This window comes from Falco rusticolus, chromosome 16, assembly GCF_015220075.1.
Source record: "Falco rusticolus isolate bFalRus1 chromosome 16, bFalRus1.pri, whole genome shotgun sequence".
NCBI classification, from domain to species: domain Eukaryota; kingdom Metazoa; phylum Chordata; class Aves; order Falconiformes; family Falconidae; genus Falco; species Falco rusticolus.
In genome coordinates this window covers 6892816-6914529 of record NC_051202.1, presented here as the reverse complement: position 1 = coordinate 6914529, position 21714 = coordinate 6892816, and the positions used below count along the sequence as shown (strand labels likewise).

General features: G+C 58.5%; 1 protein-coding gene across 1 annotated transcript in view; it reads right to left on the bottom strand.

The window, feature by feature from the left end:
* The window catches only part of DSCAML1 (DS cell adhesion molecule like 1), a 117536-nt gene that overhangs the window by 5543 nt on the left and 90279 nt on the right, over positions 1-21714 (bottom strand). Inside the window, 24 exon segments of the mRNA XM_037409996.1 lie at positions 1449-1760; positions 2208-2402; positions 2630-2782; positions 3199-3317; positions 3631-3661; positions 3796-3951; positions 4041-4328; positions 4419-4607; positions 6635-6733; positions 7024-7187; positions 7291-7408; positions 7644-7797; positions 9313-9452; positions 10543-10698; positions 10781-10927; positions 11979-12219; positions 13135-13205; positions 13391-13558; positions 13986-14114; positions 14212-14308; positions 14977-15176; positions 20109-20285; positions 20426-20545; positions 20851-21129. Coding sequence (XP_037265893.1) covers positions 1449-1760; positions 2208-2402; positions 2630-2782; positions 3199-3317; positions 3631-3661; positions 3796-3951; positions 4041-4328; positions 4419-4607; positions 6635-6733; positions 7024-7187; positions 7291-7408; positions 7644-7797; positions 9313-9452; positions 10543-10698; positions 10781-10927; positions 11979-12219; positions 13135-13205; positions 13391-13558; positions 13986-14114; positions 14212-14308; positions 14977-15176; positions 20109-20285; positions 20426-20545; positions 20851-21129 — 3903 coding nt within the window.

Sequence of the window (21714 nt, the reverse complement as noted above, 5' to 3'; positions counted from 1 at the left end):
ACACCGCAGCCTTGCGCAGGGAGGGGAAGGGAGGGGGGGAGAAATGCAAATAGTAAGAAAAAAAATTAAATGGGGAAAAAATGGCAGGAAGCTAAATGGGAGGAAAGGAGAGGGGAAAAGTGCAGAAAAGAAATGTGAGGAGAGGTGAAAAGGCACAAAGTAATATGAAGATAAGCTGAGAAAACTGAAGAAAAGAAAAGAACAATGAAGAGAAGAAGCCAGGGGGGGCGGGACAGAGGGGAACCGGGAGGAGAACGAAGGCAAATGGGGGCAAACAGGGGTGAACAGAGGTGAATGGGGGTGAACGGAGGCGAACCGGGGGGAACCAGCAGGAATGGAGGCGAACTGGGGGGGGGAACAGAGGCAAACCAGGGAGGAACCAGGGGGGTAATGAAGGCGAATGGCAGGGAACCAGGGCGAATGGAGGCAAAGAGGGGCGAACCAGGGGGAACCGGGGGGGAACGGAGGCGAACAAGGGGGAACGGAGGTGAACCGGGAGGGGAACCAGGGTGAACTGTGGGGAACAGGGATGAACTGGGGCAAACAGAGGCGAACCAGGGCGAAGGGTGGCAAACTGGGGGGAAGCAGCAGGAATGGAGGCAAACCAGGAGGAACGGGGGCGAACGGAGGCGAATGGAAGTGAAGCAGGGGGGGAATGGAGGTGAATGGTGGGGAACTGGGGTGAACCAGGGGGAACGGAGGCGAATGGAGCAGAACTGGGGTGAACCAGTGGGAATGGGAGTGAACCGGGGAGAACCAGGGGGAATGGAGGTGAACAGGGTGGAACTGGCGTGAACTGGGGTGAATGGAGGAGAACTGGGGTGAACGGAGGGGAACCAGGGCAAACTGAGGGGAACCGGGGAGAACCAGGGGGAATGGAGGCAAACTGGTGCGAACTGGGGGGAATGGAGGGGAACCGGGGCGAACGGAGAGGAACTGGGGCAAATGGAGGGGAACCAAGGGGAACCAGGAGGGGGATGGAGGCGAATGGTGGGGAACTGGGGTGAGTCAGGGGGGAACTGTTGCGAATGGAGGGGAGCCGGGGGGAACCGGTCAGGAGAGGAAGAGCAACAAGCAGTGTGAAGAGAAGTGAGAAGAAAAATGTGAAGAGAAGAAAAAAACGGTGAAGAGACATGAGGAGAAAAACCCTGGCGCTGTTTGGTTTTCATTTGGTTCTGTGGGGATCTTTTCCCAACCCCAGCGTGTGCTGGTGGGGCTCCCCGCACCACCTCTGGCTGTCACCCAACCCCGGGGCACCCTGCACCCATGCCGGGGGGACCCACAGCACGGGGAGCTCCCCCTCCAAAGCGCTGGAGAGAGCTGCTTCTCCCCGCTCCTCTCCTCCCTTCTCTCATTAAAGGTACCAAGAGAGAAAAAAACAAAAATAAAGCAGCAGCAGCAGCAGCAGCGTACAGCTACAGCTACAGCCAAAGCGCGGGCGTACGTACTCTTGCTGGCCCGGTGCGGGATGGGCACGGCCACGCTCTTGCCCCGCTCGCTGTCCTGGGGTTTGGGGGGGGAGGCTGTGAAGCGACAGATGCCAGGCTCTGAGGGGGTGCTCATGGAGGTCATGCTGTCGGCGTTGTCGGTGGTGCCCGTGGTCATCTGGTCAGAGGAGCTGTCGGAGATGAAGCACTCGGTGATCTCGAACTTGGCGTGCTGCAGCTGCTCCTCCAGCTTCGCGTGCTCGTAGGCACGTGCCAGCTCCTCGTAGGTAGACGAGGCACTCTCTGTCGACACCATGCTGTTCCGCCCCTTGTCTGCGGAGAAAAGGATGAATCACATAGCTGGGAATTTTCCCTGGGAATGCCGTTTTCCACATCACTGTCACCATAGGAACGCCCAGGCTGTCCCCACTGAGGAGCCACCACAGAGCCCTGCAGGCACATGCTCCCAGCGCACACCAGAGCGGCCACATCCAGTAACCCGGAGCTCAGAAACTCCCAGCAGAGCCAGGAGCACGGGGCAGGGGCCACCCCCACCCACCCCCAACTCGGAGAGAGCACGAGACCCGGCACAAGAGCCAAGGGCCCGTTACCTGCAACTGTGTCATTAGTACAACATCATCAAACACTACAAATCGGAGCACACATCTCGGCACCGCTGCTTTTAGCCAACAGCAAGTGGCTCTTGCAGGGAAAGTCACGGTTCCACTGTCCCTTGAACTAACGGTAAATTCCCTGCTGCCTCCCCAAGCCGCGGCGTACCCGTGTCCTGAGAGAGGCTGGCACTGTAGCTGTCGCTCTCGGTGACAGTGATGCCGTGCTGGGAGCCCACTGTCCTCCAGTCAGAGGTGAGGGTCCGTGCAGGGGTGGACGCCTGGCACTTGGTGAGGGTCCACTGGCTGGAGTACCGGTTGCGGGTGCCATGTGCAGACTTCACAGTCTTTCTTGACACGGGGTCTAAGGCACAAAGGTGACAAGAGTCACAGCAAGTCACTCCAGAAACAGGGCAGGATGCTGTCCCACCTCCCTGGAGTGCTGCCTGCTCCTCCTGCCCTTACCAACTGCTGCTTTTACGTGTGGGGGGACAGAAGCACCCCTCCAGCAGGGAACACGTGGGGACCAGCCGTGGTGCCCCTGCGCTGATCCCAGCAAACCACCCCAGCCCCACATGCGCAGCCACTCACTGGTGCCGGGGCGGATGTCCGACATGTCGATGAGGGGCCCCGTGTTCTGGATCAGCGCCGGGTGATGCAGTGAGACGCCTGTGCAAAAGCTCTGGGGGTTCACTGCCTGACTGAACTCCGTGTCGGTCACCGGGATCGTGGCTTTGTCATCCCCTGCAGGAAGAACCTGCAGCTCAGACCACTTTCTCTAGCCAGGAGCTCGCTGCAGGCACCAGGTAGCCCACGCTTAGTGCTGCCGCAGGGTCCCCGGGCTTCCCCACCGGGGCACAGGGGCACACGTGGATGGGGACTTGCCTGGCGGTTCTGCAGGCAGGGCAACGGTGCAACAGCAACACCCAGCGAGGCAGAGCCTGGCCAGGGACACTGCTGCGGGTGCTGCCAGCACAGCCAGCAATGGCGCAAGGGGAGCAGGACCCGCCCTGCCTTGCCATGGGGTAGGAAGGGGATATCCTGGGGACACCACAGGCTTCTTGGGGCCAGGCAGGATGCCAGCCCATGTCCCGTCCCCGGGCAGGTGCTGCCGTGGCCAGGGTTGGGGCTCCACGCCGCGGGGAGGGCGCGGTGCTTACCCAGCTGTTTGATGCCTTCCTTGTCCTCGATGAGGAGCTGGACCCGAGGGATGTCTATGTGCAGTCGGGGGCCCTGCGGGGGACCCTTCACCGGCGTGTCAAAGCTGCGGTTATTCTTGCTGTGAGGTAAGAGGGGACGCAGACCCGGCGATTACCGGAGAGAGCCTCAGCAGCTCAAGCCTGGCAGGGGCTGGGGCTTGCCACCAGCCAGCCCACCCGGGGCTCAGCTGTCCCCCAGGTGAGCTCCAGTGTGGGTGACAGGACCCTCCAGCAGGCAGAAGCACCAGGCTGCCGTGCTACAGTGGCCAACACAACCTTCACAGGTCTGAGACAAGTCATCAGGGCTGAACCTGAGCTTAAAAGCATCTAGGATCACCCCCGCCAGCCAGCATTCCCCACCCACCGCCCACCACCCGCAGCTCAGAGACCCACCTGATCAGCATTTCAGCCAAGCTCTTGGCATCTGTGCAAGAGACACAAACAACAACAATAAAATTTTTTTTTGAGAGAGCTCTTTAGGGCGTCATGAGCTGCTCCAGGAAAGGCACAGCTCCGTGGTCCAGTCCCGTGTGCTGTGCCCTCTGAGCCCCATCTCACCTCGAAGTCTCTTCAGCCGCTTCTCCTTCCTCTTCTTGCGGATGATGAAGAGCAGGGCCACTCCCAGCGTGGCCAGGATGACGGGGCAGGCGATGGTGAACAGCTTCTTCACATCATCACCCTCCCCTTGGGCAGACTTGATAGGGGGGATGGTGCCTAGGGCAGAGCACGGGTGCGTGGGTGGTCAGCACTGCCGGGAGCCCCCCACTTCGGCGGTGTGGCCCCATCCTTGTCCCCCCACTCACTGCCATCGTAGTCCAGCGTGGCGAACTGCATGGTCTCGTTGCCGCAGCCGGCACTGTTGCAAGCCTTCATGCGGAGCTCGTACCACGTGGCCTCGCGCAGCTCCGTCAGGAACACCTCGCCGGAGCTGTTGGTGCGGAGGCTCTGCCAGACCCAGTTGCCCTTGGGCCGGTACTCCAGGACGATGGCAGTGATGGGGCAGCCCCCGCTGCTCCAGCCCTGTAGGTTGAGCCTGGCGTGCGTGGAGTTGATGTGGGTGAAGAGGTGCTGGTCCTTGCTGAAGGAAGGCTCTGCGGGAGAGGAGCCATCAGGAGGGCTGCTGTACAGAGGGGACCGCAAGTGCCCGCCTGCAGGGCAGGGACATTGTGGGGCAGGCTCACCTCTGCCGTGGGTCTTGGCTTCGATGATCTCACTGATACGGCCGGCCCCCACACTGTTCTTGGCTGCCAGCTTCACCTTGTACCAGGTGCCGCACTTGAGGCTCTCCAGCTTGAAGGAGCGCTCGGAAGAGCTGATGAACACGTCCTTCCACTCCTCACTGTTGTCCACTGAGTACTGGAGCACGAAGCCTGTGGGAGCAAGGACAGGGCAGTCACCTCTGGGCACGTGGGCTGCCAGGGGGTGGCAAGCAACAGCCGGGCATGGCGGAAGAAGTGGTTACTGCCGGCACGCAGAGCCTGCCCAGTACCCTGCACCCCCTTGGGGACATCCCGTGGCCAAGCCCGATGCAGCCTGGCAGTGCCAGGGCACCTGTTACACACCGACTCTCGCCCGACTGCACACATGTGACGGTGATGGAAAGGCAGCCCTCTGCTCTCACGCTGCTGACGTGGGTTAGCTAGCACAAACCCATCAGCAGGGGTGAGCTGCTGCCCTCTGGACCCTCCACACTCCCTGAATAGAGGTTGACTCGTCTGCTTGCTCTGCCTACCACACAGGCCCAGGCAAGAGGTGCACAGGCACCCCCAGCAGCTAGCCCCCTCCCGAGAGCTCTACCAGAGCCCCCTGGGTGCTCCCCCATGACCCACTCCCCACCTGCTCCCCTGTCTGCGCATCGCCTGCCTCCAGTGCCACCAGCACGGCCCCCATCGCTCGGCTGCACACAGGAACACGAAACGTGATTGATTGGTGCGAGGCTATAAAGGGAAAGCCAGAATTAACTAGCTCCCTTGGGAAGCCGCTAGGAAGTTGCTTCTGTCATTGCATGCTGCCGCCTCTTCTCCCTTCATTAAGAATATTACGAAGCACACCGTGTCCTAGATGATCAAACCTGTTACACCACTGTCACAAGACACCTGAAGACGGCTCACCAGGGTTTCCCGGGGAGGGGCAGGCACACAATCGGAGCTTTGGGCGAGCGATACGCTGCTGAGTACATCGGTGCCCCCCAAGGCAGCACATCTCTGCTGCTCTGCCTGTCCTGACCTTTTTGACTACAATCCCAAACTTTCATGGCACATTGATAGATTTGGTTCTTTTTTGCAGGTTATTTGGCAATTCTCAAATCAAAACAACAGAGAAAACAGGCTTTCTGCCTTTGCACGTGAGCCACGAGCCACGTAAGGCAGAGCGTGCAGGACCACTCCCTTTGCCAACGCCAGCCGGGTGCCAGCGCGGTGATGCCCAAGGACCCACGCAAAGGCACACATGGTCCTCGTGGCACTGCTCTGTGAGCACCCAGCTCCAGCTCAGGCAGAGCAGGGCTGAGGGAGGGGATGCCTCTTGCACCTGCCTGGTGTGAAAGCTTCCCTGCAGCAGGGGGATGGGGATGCCAGGACCTTCCCACAGGCACATGCCTTCCTGGCCATGTCGAAGCCAGCCCCGGCACCCCCACACTGCCCACGAAGCCTGGCACCCTGGTGCCTGCCACCGGTTATTTATTTATTTTGTACATGCAGCATGTTTTTAATATTTCTAATCCAATTATAACCAAATTTATCAACAGAGTCCGCTGGAGTGAAAGGCTGCTGGCTGGGGAGATTTGCTTGTAATTACTTTCATGCTTTTAATTAATTGTAAGCGAGGTCTCCTTCCTCACTCCCCACTCCCCCCTCTGCGTGCAGCTGTTTCAATGTCTAATTCCTGAGATGAATCAGAGCAGAAAGGAGGCTCTGGAAGGCAGTGGTGCTCCTGGAGCCCTCCTGAAGCCCCTCAGCCTGCCAGGGATGGGGGATGATGGGGGATGGGGGAAAAATCCTGCCCTGTCAGGTTCAGAGTCCATCAATGCAGGAGACACGGACCAGCCACAGGGCTGGCCCTGGCCACCAGCACCTGAGCGATTAATGACATGTCCTTTGTTAGCTACTTCAATCCCTGCATCTTGTCCAAACCACCTTATGAGCCCCTTCATTAGGACTGGCAGCCCTCCTACGAGCTCAGAGGCATCAGCTTTACTCTGGAGTATTTCTGAGGTATTTCAGAGAGGGGGAAACTGAGGCACGGAGACAAACGTTCAGGCACACCACTGCATGCTGTGCACGCAGACACACACCATGAGCCTCGTCCCCCAGTGCTGGGACCAGAGGCACCCACAGTTCAGGGATGGAGATGGGTGCTGTGGTGCTGGTGCCAGCCCCATCGCTCTCAGCAGCCGTACCTCGGATGGAGCTGCCCCCGTTGTCCCCAGGGATCCAGGCTAGCGTGATGGATGATGCTGAGGTCTTGGAGACGGTCAAGCGGGGCTGGTCTGGGGGCACTAGGGAGGAGGGAAAAGCTCGTGAGCATCTCACACGCACCGGCTGAAAGTGCCCTGAATTACGGCCCCCAAAAGGGGAAACACCAACAAGACCTGCCGCGCAGCGCTGGGCCAGCAAGAGCCCCTTGCCCAGGAAAGACCCTGGGGTGCTTCGCCCCACCGAGAGCAGTGGACAAGCAAGAGCGCAGGCTCGCCGCGCCGTCTGCGAGACGGAGTGTGTCCATGCAGGGCACACGCTCCCAGACACAGACACGGGAGCGCACAGGCCACCTCCCGCCAGCGCCCCTCACCTTGCACCAGCAGGTTGACGATGATGGTGTCGAAGCCCCAGGTGTTGGTGGCGGTGCAGGTGTAGTAGCCAGAGTCCTCCGCTTTCACCGAGCGCAGCACCAGCGTGCCATTGGCCTGGATCAGGCGATGGCCATCCACGGTCACAGGGATGGCAGAGTCCTCGCTGCCGGGAGACGAGAGGGCACATCAGCCGTGTGTGACACCGCAAGGGCGATGCAGCCAGCACTGGTCCGGGCTGCAGCACAGCTGGCAGCCCCCCTCAGTACCTGTCCTTGGTCCACTTGATGGCAGGGACCGGCTCCCCAACTGAGTTGCATGGCAGCCTCACGTCCTTCATCCATGGGGTGGTGACGGTGCCTCCAAAGGAGATGATCTTGGCAGGGGCTTGGGGGCAAGGAGGAGGTCAGCCCAGCGGGTAGGCCCCATGTGTGGACCTCCCCCCCTCCCCGATGTGTAAGGAGAGCTGAGGCTGTCCGTGCTGTCCCCCCTCTGCCTCAGGCACAAGTCACCCCAGCTGTCCCTTGCTGCGGGCTGATACAGAGCAGCCAGAGCAACCCTAGGGAGGGGACAGCACAGCCGGGGTGTGCGTTCCGCCGCAAGCCGGTGGTCCCTGCCGTACCTTTCCCAGCAGGCTCGATGGTGACTTTCTCGCTGATGTTGCCACGGCCAGCGGAGGTGACGGCGGCCACCCACAGCATGTACTGCTGCCCGCGGTTCAGGTGGGCGATGCGGTAGAAGAGCTGGTCAGGGCTGGTCTCATACTCGCTGGGGGCCTGTGGAGAGTGAGATTGGAGAAGGTGCAGCCTCCATGAGACTCTCACCCTCATTGCCCTCAGCTCGGGCACCACAGCAGCAGAAGCACTGCCACCAGCCCAGGCAAAACAGAGGCTGGAGCAGCACCTGAGCTGTCAGCAAAGAAAAGTCACCTCTGGGCCAGCTGCCTGTCCCTGGGCATCCCCATCCCAGAGCATCCCTACCATCCCATGGCCAGCTGGCTTGTGCCCTCACTCCCACCCCTGGCCAGCTGGCAAAGAAGGTCCGCAGGTCCCTGTCACCTCCGCCAGGAGCCATCCCTGGGGAGCTCCCTTCGCTCTCTGAGGGCCCACAACCACCTCCTCGAGGTGCCGTGGGTTTTCTCCCCAGCGATTCAGCTCTGCTCGGTGCTTCTCAATGCCGGTGTAAACCGGCTGGTGTCGTAATTTCTCCAGGGAGCCCGAGCCGGAGCCCAAGGAACAGATGGCTGCGACGGCACGATTTGTTCTCGGGAAAGGACGCTTCCCCGGCCGCCCGCCGAGATGCAGCGGGTCCAGGCACGGAGGCAAACCCTGGCCGGGCTGCCAAGACCCCTCTGCTATTGCAGCAAGCAGCCAGGTGGTCCCCAAAACCCCACGTGGGCTCACATCCTCCATCGCCTGCAGCAACTGCCCCCAGCCCCACGGGCAGCCCCTGGGAGAGGGCTGGCTCGCAGCAAGGCTGGGTGCAGGTGTGGGCACCCGTCTCCATTGCACTGGGGCCAAAGCCACCCAGCCCCAAGCATGCCCCGTGGGGAGCACGGCACCGGCCACCCTGCCAGGGCTGCCCTGCCACGCTGGCACCGCAGAGGGGGCAGGGGCTCAACGATCCCTGCTGCACGGGATGGATGTGGTATATATGTGTGCAAACACGCCACTACACACCAGTATCTGCGCATTCACAGTCTTCAAATGCGCGCTCTTGAGAGCCCCACAGCTGTAAATGTGCCCCACAAGCAGAAACCTATATGAATATTGTACAGTATACATAATTTTTTTTTTTTTTACCCAAATGACAGTTTTGACAAGATGCCAAGAAAACAATATCGGATCCCAGCGGTTTTACCAGTTGCTTTGATGAAAAGATTATGTTGCCCTGGAAACCAGAGGCTCAGATAGTGAAATGAGTTTGAGAAGGAGCTTTTGATAAGCACTAGTCTGCAGACCTCCCATCAACCTCTCCCTCAAGAAGGAGGGATGGGACCAGGTTTGATTTCTATTTCATTTTTGGTCAGCTACTGACGTATTTCCCTCCTGGAGCAAGCGCTGAGCAGGGCAGATGCCAGAGGAAGGGGAGAGATAGATGATGGGACTATGCCCTCATGCAGGGTGCCCACGGGTGCCCTGGCAACTCTGCAGTGCACAGACCTGGCCCAGGGGACCTTTGCTGCTGCTGCCAGCTGGCATCCACCTTCCCTCCCACTCCCGCTCGCCAGCACAGCATTCCTCCGGCACACCCGGCCCATTCCCCAGCCTTGCCCTCTCCCCATCCCGTACCGGCTGCCCTGAGCCGGGGCTGGAGCAGAAGATGGTGTACTTCCGAATGATGCCGTTGGGCTTGGCCGGAGGCAGCCAGGACACCACCACGCTGCTGGCAGAAGACGGGACAGCCTTGATGCCAGCTGGGGGACCTGGAACTGAAGGAGGGAGAGTGTGATAGAGCCGGCACCGGGAGGTCTCCGAGGTCTCTGGCCAGCTCAGCGAGGCAGCAGCACCCTGCTGCAGGACTGGTGTGCCACCCACGTGCTGGGGAGAAGCTGCAACGGTGTTGCTCCACCAGCATCGGGCAGATGGAGGCAGGGACGGGTCTGCTGGTGAGTGGTCACCCCGCCACCGGTGGGACACCTCTCCACGGGTGGCTCCTTTCCCTGCCAAGCCAGGGGCAAGAGGGTTAATTGCAGCTAAGGCTCTGGTTTGGAAACTGTGATTGGCTTTTAATGGCCATCTCCTTAATCTGCCAGAGTGGCTCAGCCTTACCCTGCCCGGTTGCGCCTGCCACCCCAGCAGCTGGCACTTCCCGGGACAGGCAGGCAGCAACACCAGCCCACGGCCCAGGAGATGCTCTGCTACTGACTTAATAGCATTAAAGTAGGGCAGGCAGGGGTGTAAATATTTAAATATCCACACTTAAGGAAAAGGAAAAAAAGACAAAGGGAAATACCCTGCCCATGGCTGTACACGGGGTGGGGGGTGGGGGGGGTGGGGGGTGTCCCCTGCACCTCCCCAGCCAATCCAGCCCATCCCTTGCCAGTGCAGCAACACAACGCGCTGTGGCATGAGCAAATGCTCCTGTCTCCCAGTGTCAGCCAGCTGCAGCGTGTTGCAACACCAAGTGACAGCAGCAAGACCCCAGCGGGCTGGGGCTGCCTGCAGGTGGGCTCAGGTCCTGCCCCAGAGCAGCAGCTGAGGACCATGCAGCCGCAGCAGGGCAGCGCTGGCTGCCTTCCTCCCTTCCCCGCCACGTGCGACTCTGGGCACACACGGGCGTGGGATCTGACCTCAGGTTTGGCAGACCAAGCAGGGAAAAAATAAAAAGAAAGGAGAAGTCCTGCCTGGCCATGATTGCCTGCTCCAGGGGCTGCACAGCTACCTTTATTTATTCATTGCTAACAGCTACTGCTCAGTGCTCCATCTCCTTCTAATTAACACACGTTGCCAGGGTTTATCAGCCAGGGTAAGAAGAGAGTGCGCCCACATGCACCTACTCTCCTGGGCAGTGCCACTTACTGTCCTCCTTGGTCTGGATGTAGAGCACACTGCTGCGGACGCCGTCGCCTGCCTGGGTGTACGCCAGCACCTGCACGCTGTAGTTTGTGAACTTCTCCATGCCCCGCAGCTCCACTCGCTCCCGTGTGGTCGTGATGTTCTGCATCTCGCCCCACTCTGTGGGGAGATGGTGCCCCATCAACTCCACACCGTCACCCACCCGGGTCCCTCGCGCCACCCACTCTCCACCAGCACTTGCCTCCGTCCATGTAGAGGGACCAGAAGATGACCCGGTATCCCTTGAGCACCCCATTGAGGGTGCTGCGTGGGGGCTCCGACCAGGAGATGACGGCCACATCTGACGTGATGGAGATGGCCCGCACATTCTCAGGGGGTTGGCTGGGAACTGAGGAGGGGATGGATGGAGAGAACAATCAGCAGCAGGATGGAGAGGCGACACGTGCCCGGCGGATGCAAGGCTGAAGGAGCCATGTCCCAGGGGTCAGCACCCTGACTGCACCTGCATGGGACCCCACCATGCTGCTGCCCCTCTCCCCCTGCTGCTCAGGCCTCTGGAACTGGTCCTGCCTGGCACAGGGCACTGGGGCTGGGCACATGCAGCGGTCTGCCTCCGACACCCCGTTTTGTTCCTCCTGCACCCCCTGAGGCAGGTGCAACGCCCATACTGATGGGGACAGGGAGGCCACCGGGACATGCTGCACTTCCCAGTAAGGGGAGAGCGGGAGAGCTGGCTGGATGTGAGGTAATTAGATCCCATTGCCCCGTAAGAGGTAACTCTAATTTTTATGAGCATTTAAATGATAATACATCACTGTAACGATCCTCTTTGAAAACGATTATTGTTTCATATTACTTAGGTGCAAAAATATAAGCACCATGTAATTAGGGACAGAGTATAATAAACTAATATAGATAGTCCGTTTGAACAAAATGAAGGTAATATAATTATGGAAAAGACACTATTGCTAAAACAGGGGCCCTTGAATACCCCAGGAGGAGTGCTAATGTAGCCAGGAAATGATCATGGTTTGACAGGCTAACGAGAGCCTTAATTAAGTATGAAAAACTGCTGAGCAAATGCACTGCAAAACTTTTTTCTCATTGTTTTTAAAATGACTGAGGCAACCAGTGATCTCTCCTGGATGGAAACCCCCCGGCACTATGGCAATGTCCAAATCCACCTTGACAGGTGGCTAATTGCGACAGAAACCTGGTGCCATGGGTGTCCTGGCATCCTCATGCTCACAACTCCTCCCCAGGGCAGCCGCGAGCATGCACGCACATCCACTCAGCCAAGAGCAAAACGCTGCTGGGGGGGGGGGGCAGCAAGTGCCCGACGTCTGCTCAGAATGGGGCAGGGAGCACTGAGGGTGGAAGGGTTGGGAGTCCCCCAGGTGGGACCTGGCACTGGGGCCTGGGGATGGGGACAGCCTTACCATCCTCCAGTGTGGTGGCATTGATCTCGCTGGACGACGGTCCCGTCCCCGCACGGTTGAACGCCTGCACCACCACCCCATACTGGGCAAACTTCTTCAGGTTGTCCAGTGTGTAGACCTCGCTGTCTCCCGTGGCTTTCATCTCCACAATGCTGTACTGCCCGTTGCTGCCCGGGCTGTTCTCCCGGTACCCGATCTGGTAGCCACGGATCACCCCATTCTGCAGCTCCTTCTTTGGGGCCTGAGGAATGAGGGGTGCAAGACCCAGCGTCACGCAGGGCTACACTGCCCAGCAAGCACCTCCCGGGAGGCTCACAGGGCTCCCGTGCCCCAACCATCTCTCCCCAGTGGCTTTTCTCAATGCTTTTAAGTTCATGCACATGGCAGAATATTGATAAAAGAAGTCCAGCTGATCCTTGGAGGCTACCAGAAAGGGGGACATGCCCAGCCAGCACCGTTCCCTAAGTGGAGCAGCTCAACAGGAGGAGGGAAAAGCCCCAAGTTTGACAGCCTTAAAAATGTGCAAGGCCAGGTTGAGATCAATCTTAACAATATTTCTCTGAAGCATTAAAAAATCAATAGGGTTGATTGCAAATTTATGTTACAAAGCCAGGGTGATCCATCTTACTGAAATACTCTTAAAACAAAGTGACTTATCTTTCAAGTGAATCTTACTTTCCATTAATCTGTTTTTCAGTGCTTAAGGGGAGGGGGGGGAAGCTGGAACCATAAATTTATTGACTTACCGGTTCATTCCGAAGTCCTAACTTTATAATCAATTTTATTTTTCATTATGCACCTTTGGAAAAATAAATCCGATTCTAAGTTTTATTGATCTTTCCTCAAACACTTTGCAACCCAGTGTCTCAGTTTCTACATATATATCCTCTCTCTCCCATGGCCCCCCACGGACATCCTATGAGATAACGAGCTTGTTATAAAACATGATTAGTAAGGACCCCACATAATGCAGCTGAGCTGCATGCCCAGCCTTCAGGTTCCCATTTCACCCGGGAAATTCTTCCTGGCCCTTGTACCACTGACGAAATGCTGGGTCCCAGGACAAGCTGTCACCGCAGAGGCTTGGAATGGCGTTTGGTGCTGCCCAAGCCCCTGTGACCAGGGGAACGTCACGCACCGCCCCGGCCCCACTCACCTTCCAAGTGACCTGTATGCTCTGGGACGTCATCGGCTGCAAGGTGACATCCATCGGAGGCCCATCGGGAGCTGCAGAGAAACGGACCCAAAAGAGCATGTTGAGAAGCACCAGGGAAAGGACTTCCTCAGGAAAACACTCAGCTTTAAGGGAACTCTGCCACAGTCAGCTTCGCTCCAGGCTACAGCCCCCGTGCTGCCCGTGGCCACCCCTGGCCGCCGGCCCCAGCGCCCGTGCCATGAGCCAGGAGCGGCACCTGCTTCCTCCGTGCTGATGGTGAGCTCCTTGCTCGGCTCGCTGCGCCCGATCTTGTTGAAGGAGTACATGCGGATGCTGTACACAGAAGCCGGGTGGAGGTCCACAATGTTCGCCTGGTTGATGGTCGGGGAGATGTTGCGCGTAGACTGCTTAAAATCCCAGGAATCTGGAAAAGCAGCAGAGTGAAGCAGGAGGGTCAGCATCTGAATCCCATCCCAGGGTCCACAGCACCAAGGGGGCCATGCTCAGGCAGGAGAAGACCCCAAGCACCTCTGGCTTTTGTCCTTAGCCCCCGCAGACGTGACACCTCCCCCCTCCTCGCTGTTGTGCAGTCTGGGTTTGGCTTTTTGCAGATGTCATCTCTTTTAATATTCCCTTTCAAATGCTCCCATCCAAAAGAAATTAACATATTTCATTAATGACGCTCTCTCCTTTCTTCATCAAAGGAACCAGGATGCAGAATATTCCCTTGGAGGCAGCGGCAGGGCAGCTCCGCACCTGCCCATGCAGCCCAGCCCCAGGACACTGCAGCTGCAGCGCAGCCCCCAGCCCCGCTGCGGCATCACGGGTGGGGGAGAGCGGCCATCACCTACCCGACTTGTTCTTGTACTCGATATCGAACCCGGTGATGATGCTGTTGCCATCAAACCGCTGTGTCCATCTCAAATTCATGCTCCGGGCTTTCACCTCACGGATCTCCAGCTCCGGTGGGTCAGGGGGCTCTTGGGGACACAGGGGCAGGTTAGAAATGACAGGAAAAGAAGCTCCCCTGGGAGCAGGACCTTGACAGCAAGGCTTTGCACCCTGGGGAACAAGTACCTTGGACAGTGAGCTGGATCAAGCCTCTGTCCTCGCCGTAGGAGTTGATGGCATGACAGGAGAAGAAGACTGAGTCCCCACGGTCGGCTGGTTTCAGCTACAAAGATTTCAGGGAGAGAAGAGGAGCCAGTTCAGGCTGAGCTACCCTGAGCACTGTGCCCCTGCCTTCCCCCCATAGCGCTGCCTGGTCCCAGCACCGGCCCCAGAAGGAGCTGTGCCTGGGGAGGCAGGTCACCCTCCAAACCCCCTGTCCCCTGGCTCAGATCTGCACACAATATTTGTTCTTTGAGACATTCCTGGTGTTGCAGAACACCTTCACCACCAAAGCCCATCATACAAGCAGCTGAGACTTAATGCAAAGTCTTGTCACAGCAAGCAGACAGTGGCTGGTTTTTAATTGATGTAAATAAAATCGGAAGCCCAGCTCCTCGCGTGGGCCCAGGGCAACACTAACTGTTACGGCGGTTGTAAAAGTCCAGGCGCTGGCCAGGTGCTTCTCCTGGCTGCACTGCAGCGCACTGAGGCCGGGGTAGACGCACCCAGTGCATGGTGCTGCTGTTTGGAGACATGATCCCTCCAGTGGGTTGTCTAGCATCCCTCCCTGCTGCTCTCTCTGTTGCCACCTTGGCAGCCCAGCCACAGCACCAGCCTCCGCAACACCCGCCGGGGACCACCAGCACCCTCCCTGGGCAACCCCGTGCCACCCTCCATCACCCAAGCAGAACACCGGGCAGCCTGGGTGAGTGCAAGGCCCCTACCCCTCACCTTGAGGGTGGAGATGACCTCGTCACCATTGTCCTTGGTGGTGATGGCATAGCGCATGTTGCGGTCGGGGTCGATGACAGTGTCACCCTTCTCCCAGCGGATGATGATGGGCCGCTCACCCCGAGCAGTGCAGTTCAGCTCCTTGGTCTGCCCTTTGATGGCGATGGTGGTGTTGGGGTGGGAGGTGATCATGGCCGGGACTGTGGGGAGGCAGGGGGTCACCGGTGCGCCCAGGGGATGGCTGGGTGCCACCCACGGCTGCCCGGCCCTGGCACAGCCTGCGGATCCCACCGGGGAGGCGGCGGATGCAGGTCTCACCAAGAGGCCACGCAGCCTGAAGCAGAATCGTCTCGCTGCATTATACGGCTCAGGATCATAAAATAATGAAGCAGATAAATTTTATAATGCATAGCATTACACCGGGGTAGACAATAAAACGTGAAAGACAAATAACCAAGCACACACTATAATGAAGAGAAAGCCTCCAGTCTGAGACGTGCGGGTATGAATTATTGACTAAGGTTTTACACTCCCGAGGATGAGAGGAAGAATGTTTTCCATCACAGATTTGCATAATTCACTCGTATAAACCTGGGCAGAATATAGAGTGCGATTTCATATCAGCAAGGCTGCCTTTGCATTGCAGATGCCAGAGATAGTTTTTTTTCATAGCCACCCCAATAGGCAAATGAGGATGGTGGGGAGTCCCCATGCCACACTGACTGCCTGACCGGGCTGCAGCATCCAGCATGGGTGCATCACGGTGCTGCCCGAGCAGCGGCTGCAGCACAGTCCGGGACGGCCCTTGGGACAGCGCAGTGAGTCCCTCTCGCTGCTGGTAAGCACCCACAGCCTTGGCACGAAGCTGTCCAGGCGCCTGGGCCACTGGCCCGGCAGCAGCACTGCTGCAGGGAAAGCCAACACGCCAGCCGGTGCCAGGTTCATTCTCCTCCTGCCCGTCCCTGTGCGCTGCAGCAGCTTCTGCCGAAGCACTTCTCCTTGCTGCGAGCGATAGCTGTAAGAGCCCTGGCCGGCTCCATCCCTGGCAGCATCACTGCTCCAAGAGCCAAGCCCTCGTGCTGCCCTGATGCCACCGGGCTGGCCGTGGCGTGCACCGTGCAGGAAAAACGGGCTGGGGGGGCGAGGGCAGCCTGGGTAAGCAGCAAAAAAAAAATGTAATGCATAAACAAACAGCACTGCTGAGTCCCGCAGTAATATATGATAATGACAATCCGCAAAGGCAACACACACTGTTATAATGGGACACAAGAGGCTCTAATGAGCTACGACTTCTCGGCTTTCTGTGGCAATGTAATTCAATTAACAGCTAAGGAAACCTTTCCTCCTGAGCCGCCCGTATTTGCAGGGTGCAGGGCAGGTGCCTGCATGGCTGGGACAAAGCAGTGTCCTGGCACCCGCTGGCAGCACCCTGTGGCATTCCTGTCCTGAGAAGCCCACAAGCCGGCATGGGGATGGCAAAGAGCAGGGATGCCCGGGCAGCACTCGGACCCGTGGTGCATTGCTGCCAGACCTGCAGTCCAGGGCATGGGAAAACCAGAGCTACAAGAAACAGAGCAAGACTTCTCCTAGCTCTGCCCCATCCCACCTTCAGCCAGTCCCCACCTTCCCCCAGCCCCAACACCTCTGCCAGCCTGCAGCCCGATGCCAGGGCTACGCCGGGGAGTGGGGCAGGCATGGGAAGGGCTGGCCGAGCCCCAGCGTCCCGCACCCCGCTGGGGTGAAGGCAGAGCACAAGAACAGCCAGGGGGCTCTTGCACCTATCCCAGACATGGGACCGACCGTTGCTCTGGCTCTGAGCACACAGACCACAGAATAAGGGCACTCACAGCTAGGACAGCGTCTCGGCACTCAGTTTTGGCACTACAGCAGCCCTTGCCGGGCTCCTGCCTGCTGTCCCCAGTTCCTGCCCCAAGGAAGCCATTGAGAAGCAGGCGGGGGCACAGGAGGCTGCTTCCCTGCATTCAGCCTTCATTTAGCCCAGGCTGGAGGGCGGTGCGGTGCAGGGGGATGTGTGGACACAGGTGCTGCAGGGGCAGGACAGCCCCACAGAGCTGAGGCAGCTGTGGAAGCATCAGCCCTCTTCTTGGCAACTGGCGGCCCTGGGAGAGGAGCTCCGTTTCAGGCTCTGCTTCGCTGAAATGCACTTATTGATGTTTGATTAAAAGCAGCTCCTTGGATGTAAACATATCAACTTCTCTCAATTGCCAGGGTCCCAGGAGAGTGGCATGCAGTCCAGAGTGGGGGAAGCAGCAAACCAAACCAGAAGAAAACCTCAGCCAGCTGCGCAGGCAGCACAGTCTGGGGTGCACAGGCCTCTTGACGTGGTACCCGATGCTTGCCCTGGAACATCTGTGCCACTTGCAGAGGGACAGCATCACTCAGGACTGGCCACAGGACCCTCCGAGGGATGCTGAGGGCTGCTCCTGGGTGGTCCACGTCCCCCTCCCCAGGCACAGGGACATCAGTAAGGCTGGCACCTGCCTGCCAGAGCCCCGGCTCAGCGCTGCTGTGTGGACAGGCTTCCCTCGAGGACAGCTTGCCTGCAATGCCTCCTGCGCCCACCCATCCTCCCTGTGCCCAGCCCGCACAGCCGCCCCTGCCAGCACTGCTGCCACGCTCCCCCCGTGCCTTGTTAACAAGGCCTCGACAAGAGGCTCGTCCCGCTTGGTGGGCAGAGATAAGACTAGCTACAAAGGGAGCCGACAGCCCCCCGGCACGCTCTGCCATCCCGCGCCAGGCTGGGGCACAAGCCGCTTCACAGCCCGCTGGTGACAACTGAATGAGAACGGTGACAAGGGTGACAAGGGCTGTGCCTGCCTCCCTCGCCCCCCTCTTTCTTGTTTGGAGCCAGCTCTGTGATGTTAATTTGATTGCACCCATTTCAGCTTCCTTTCTACACTGATTAGCTGAGTTTCACCTGAAGCATGAGATTAATTCAAATTGCATGGAAGCAATCAGTTATGCTCTTGCTGTACGGCAGCGAACTTCCAAACACGGCTGTGCCCACGACGCACAGGCAGCTGCCCCTCTCCCAGCCCCCTGGCCGGACCTCCGGCTCACCCAGTCATGGTGCTGGGCAGGACCGAGCAGAGGAGCCCACAGCCCCCCCCGAGGACACGACCCTCTCCATCCCACACGCTCTGCTCCTGACACACGGGGAGGTGTGCAGCCATGTGCTAAATGGCATTCATCACGCGCTGGTGGTCCCCTCACCTGCGCTCAGCCCAGCGAGCCACCCCCCGGGCGCTCGCTCCCGGCCTCCAGCATTCACCGCCTTCTGCTCTGCGATGCACCCAGCCATCCGACTAACAACTAATGACTTTCTTTCCGAAGCAGGGAAGGACACGCCACCATGGTGAGGCATCCAGACAGGCGCCTGTACCGGGGGCTGAGTGGAGCAGCGCGGGTGGGCACCCAGGGACAGGAAAGCCCCAGCCCCACAGGCTGCACTGCAGGCAAGCGCTGGGCACAGCTGGGGCCCCAAGGGTTACATCCAAGCAAAGCTGGGTGGCTTTTCTTGCTCACCACCTTGACAAAAGCCATGGCCAGCTCCTTCTGGCACTGGTGGGCCCACAGGCGCTCGGCCAGCACTGCAGGTGCTTGCCTGATGCCTTCCCCAGCTGCCCCCAGAGCCCATCGCTGTGGTATTGGGGAAGGGGATGTGCAGATGTGGGCTGGCTGCCACGGCTGCTCCCCTCTCCCCTGCTGACCACCAGTGCACTTTGTTTGGGCTCTGATTAACTTTCATTTAACTCTGTCCTCAGTGGCCTGACTTTCAAGGAAAGCCGGCGCTGATCTCACTTTAATTGGCCTGACATTTCACTAAACAAACAAAAATCAAAAAATGAAACAAAACAAAGAGCCCCATATAATGCTTAATTGGCTGCAGCACTTCATCTACCTATTCATCCAAACCTTTTCAAAGGCTGTGAGGTCTCCAGGAAATGTAAAAGCACATGCATAATAAGGTTATGTGCTATTCAAGTCAGCAAGCAACCTGTCCTGGGATGCAATTACAGCAGATAGCAGGGACAAGGCAACAGTTCAGGCTCCGAGACTTCTGCACGCTCACTCGGGATTAATCGCCTCGACTTTGTACCTGCACCTTATTGAAGTGCGTTGTTTGAAGTCGCTCGTTTTGATTCATCAGTCGGCAGGATAAATTAAATAGCTGACAGGGAGGGGAGCAGAAAGCCAGGAAAGCAGGGGCTGGTGGGGAGGGGTGAAGCCCCGAGAAAAACGCCTGCCAATGCCAGAAAATAAAACGCTTGGCTGGGGAGGGCAGGCAGCAAGGGGGCTGCCCGAGCCAGAGCTGCTTTCTCCTCGTCTCTTCCTGGGCGATTCCCCAGGTGCAAGACCCTTGCCAGGACACGGCAGTGCCCAGGGAGGGACGCGCATCCCCTCTGCCCAGCCGCTCCCTGCCCTGGGGAAAACCAGGGGGTGGTGGTTCCCACAGCTCTGCTCGACACCTCCATCACCCTCAGCACAAGGCAGGAAGCCAGTGTGCTCACCGCCTCGTCCCCCCGGCATGGGCAGGACAGAGTTTAGCCCTGCTGAGCTGAGCCATGACCCCAGCCCCGCTCTGGAGACACGCTGGAGCTGCCACAGGGATGAGTGTGATGGGGCTGGTCCCCCCTCCACCACCTCCTTTTTGAGGTTTGAATGTTCACAGCAGCAACAATCAAAATAAATAAAGAGGAGGTGGAAATTATGCATTCTGCTGATAGCAGCCAGAGAGGAATCCAATAATAAGCAGTTCAAACACAGTGTCCAACAACACTTTCCGGCCCACCCCTGTCAATGTAGCCCAGCTATTTCCTTTCCTCCTGTATGATGTAGATTGATTGATCAGTTTTATTAAAGACCAAGTGTGTTTAATAGCAAGAGGGAAGCAGGTCCCGGGAGGAGGGGGATCGATGCCCTCCCTGTGCCCCGCGCATCGATCAGAGGGATGTGTGGGGCCGAAGGCAGAGCCAGGCTGGCATGGTGGGAACCCTTCGCATGGAGGAGGGGGCTGCACTGGACCAGGCTCTGCTGACAAGCACCCACCCTGCAGCCAGAGCCACCCCCACTGGCAGGCAGAACCCCTTGCCAGGGCCCTGGCTACTTACTCTTCACAGTGAGAAACATGGACTTGCTGATGTCTGTGCCCACTCCGTTGCTGGCCTGACAGAGGTAGTAGCCGATGTCCTCCTCCAGCACGTGGCGGATGAGCAGGGAGCTGTTGGGCAGGATCTGGATGCGACCCGTGAGGGGTATGGGGTGGTACTGCTGGGGGTTGCCACTTCCTAGGAGGGGACACAGAGAGACAGAGCTCAGCCAAGGCAGAGGAGCGCTTGTGAGGCTCGGTGCTGGAGCAGCCAAGCCAGGAGGGGACTCTCCCCCACTCACATAAGGGACCCCACGTGTTGCCATGTCTCACCCCTACCTTTTGCGTGCTTCCACATGACTTTTGGAGGGGGGTACCCATCAACGGAGCAATTCAGCACCCCGGCTTTACCGTAAATGCCATCTTGGTTGTTGGGTTGGACCACAAAACGAGGAGGCACTGAGTAATTTGGGAGAAAAGAGGGTCACCATAAAAAGAAAATACCCAGCCGCTCCTTGCAACTGCTCCCTTCCAGCAAGCACGTGAGTGCACTGGCTCAGCCCTGCTCCTCACCCTCCCCATCTGCTTCTGAACCACTCCTGCAACCGGCAAACAGTGCTATCTCTCTCTAGCCTCGTAACTTACCCCTGCTCCCTCCAATGCCATCCCTCCCTCACTGTCCACCCTCCCAAGCCCAAAACAGCAGCAGTGTCGGGGATGGGGCTGGACCACAGGCATGGCTGGGTTGGCCCCGTGGCACTCACCCCGCACGATGAGCTGCCGCTCCCGGCTGACCGTGGCAGCATCGTTGCTGGCGATGCAGGTGTAGTTGCCGTTGTGCTTGAGGGAGACACTGGAGATCTGCAGGGAGCTCATGAACTCCTTGCTCTCGATGGTGACTCCAGAGCCTGAGAGGATGACGTGCCCATCCTTCCTCCAGGTGATGTGGATAGGCATGTCCCCAGAGGAGACCACGCAGGGGATGTAGAGGAGCTGCCCGATGGAGGCTGGTGGGAACTCAAAGGGCTGGATCAGCGGAGGGACTGTCGAGGGGAGAGGCACAGCACGCTGGAGAGCCCGTCCAGGGAAAGCCTTTCTCCAGTGGGGATGAACTGCAGTGGGGCTTGGGGGAGAGGCAGCCCAGAAACTAAATCGGGCTTTTGTTTCCACCAGGAACACAGCCAGGGGGAAGTGGAAGGTGCTGCTGAGCAGAGAGCAGCAGGAAGACTTCTCCCAGCTGGCAGGGCCAGCACGTTAAGAGCAGGACAGAGCAACGCTGACTCCTAGCAGAGCGGGCCCTGCTCTGGGAAAGCCCCGGCCACCTCTCACACACGTGCCAACAGAAATTCCGCCTCAGCATTTATCTGCTTGCAGAAAAGCAATTATTAGATGGATGCTTTTCTTAAAGGCTCTGGATTCAGAACCAGCCATTATCTTTCTGATAACTTAATTAGGCAACTGCAGCATCTCTGGCAATGTGGGAGGGGGAAGAAAGCGGAGAGAGGGAGACAATTAGCTTGACAAGGCTCAGCACCTGGTAGATGAGATCCTCTTTCCGCAGTCTTCATAATTAAATTAGCAGGCTGCCAATTGTCCCTTCGGCAGAAATAAGCTGCCCTCCCGTACAG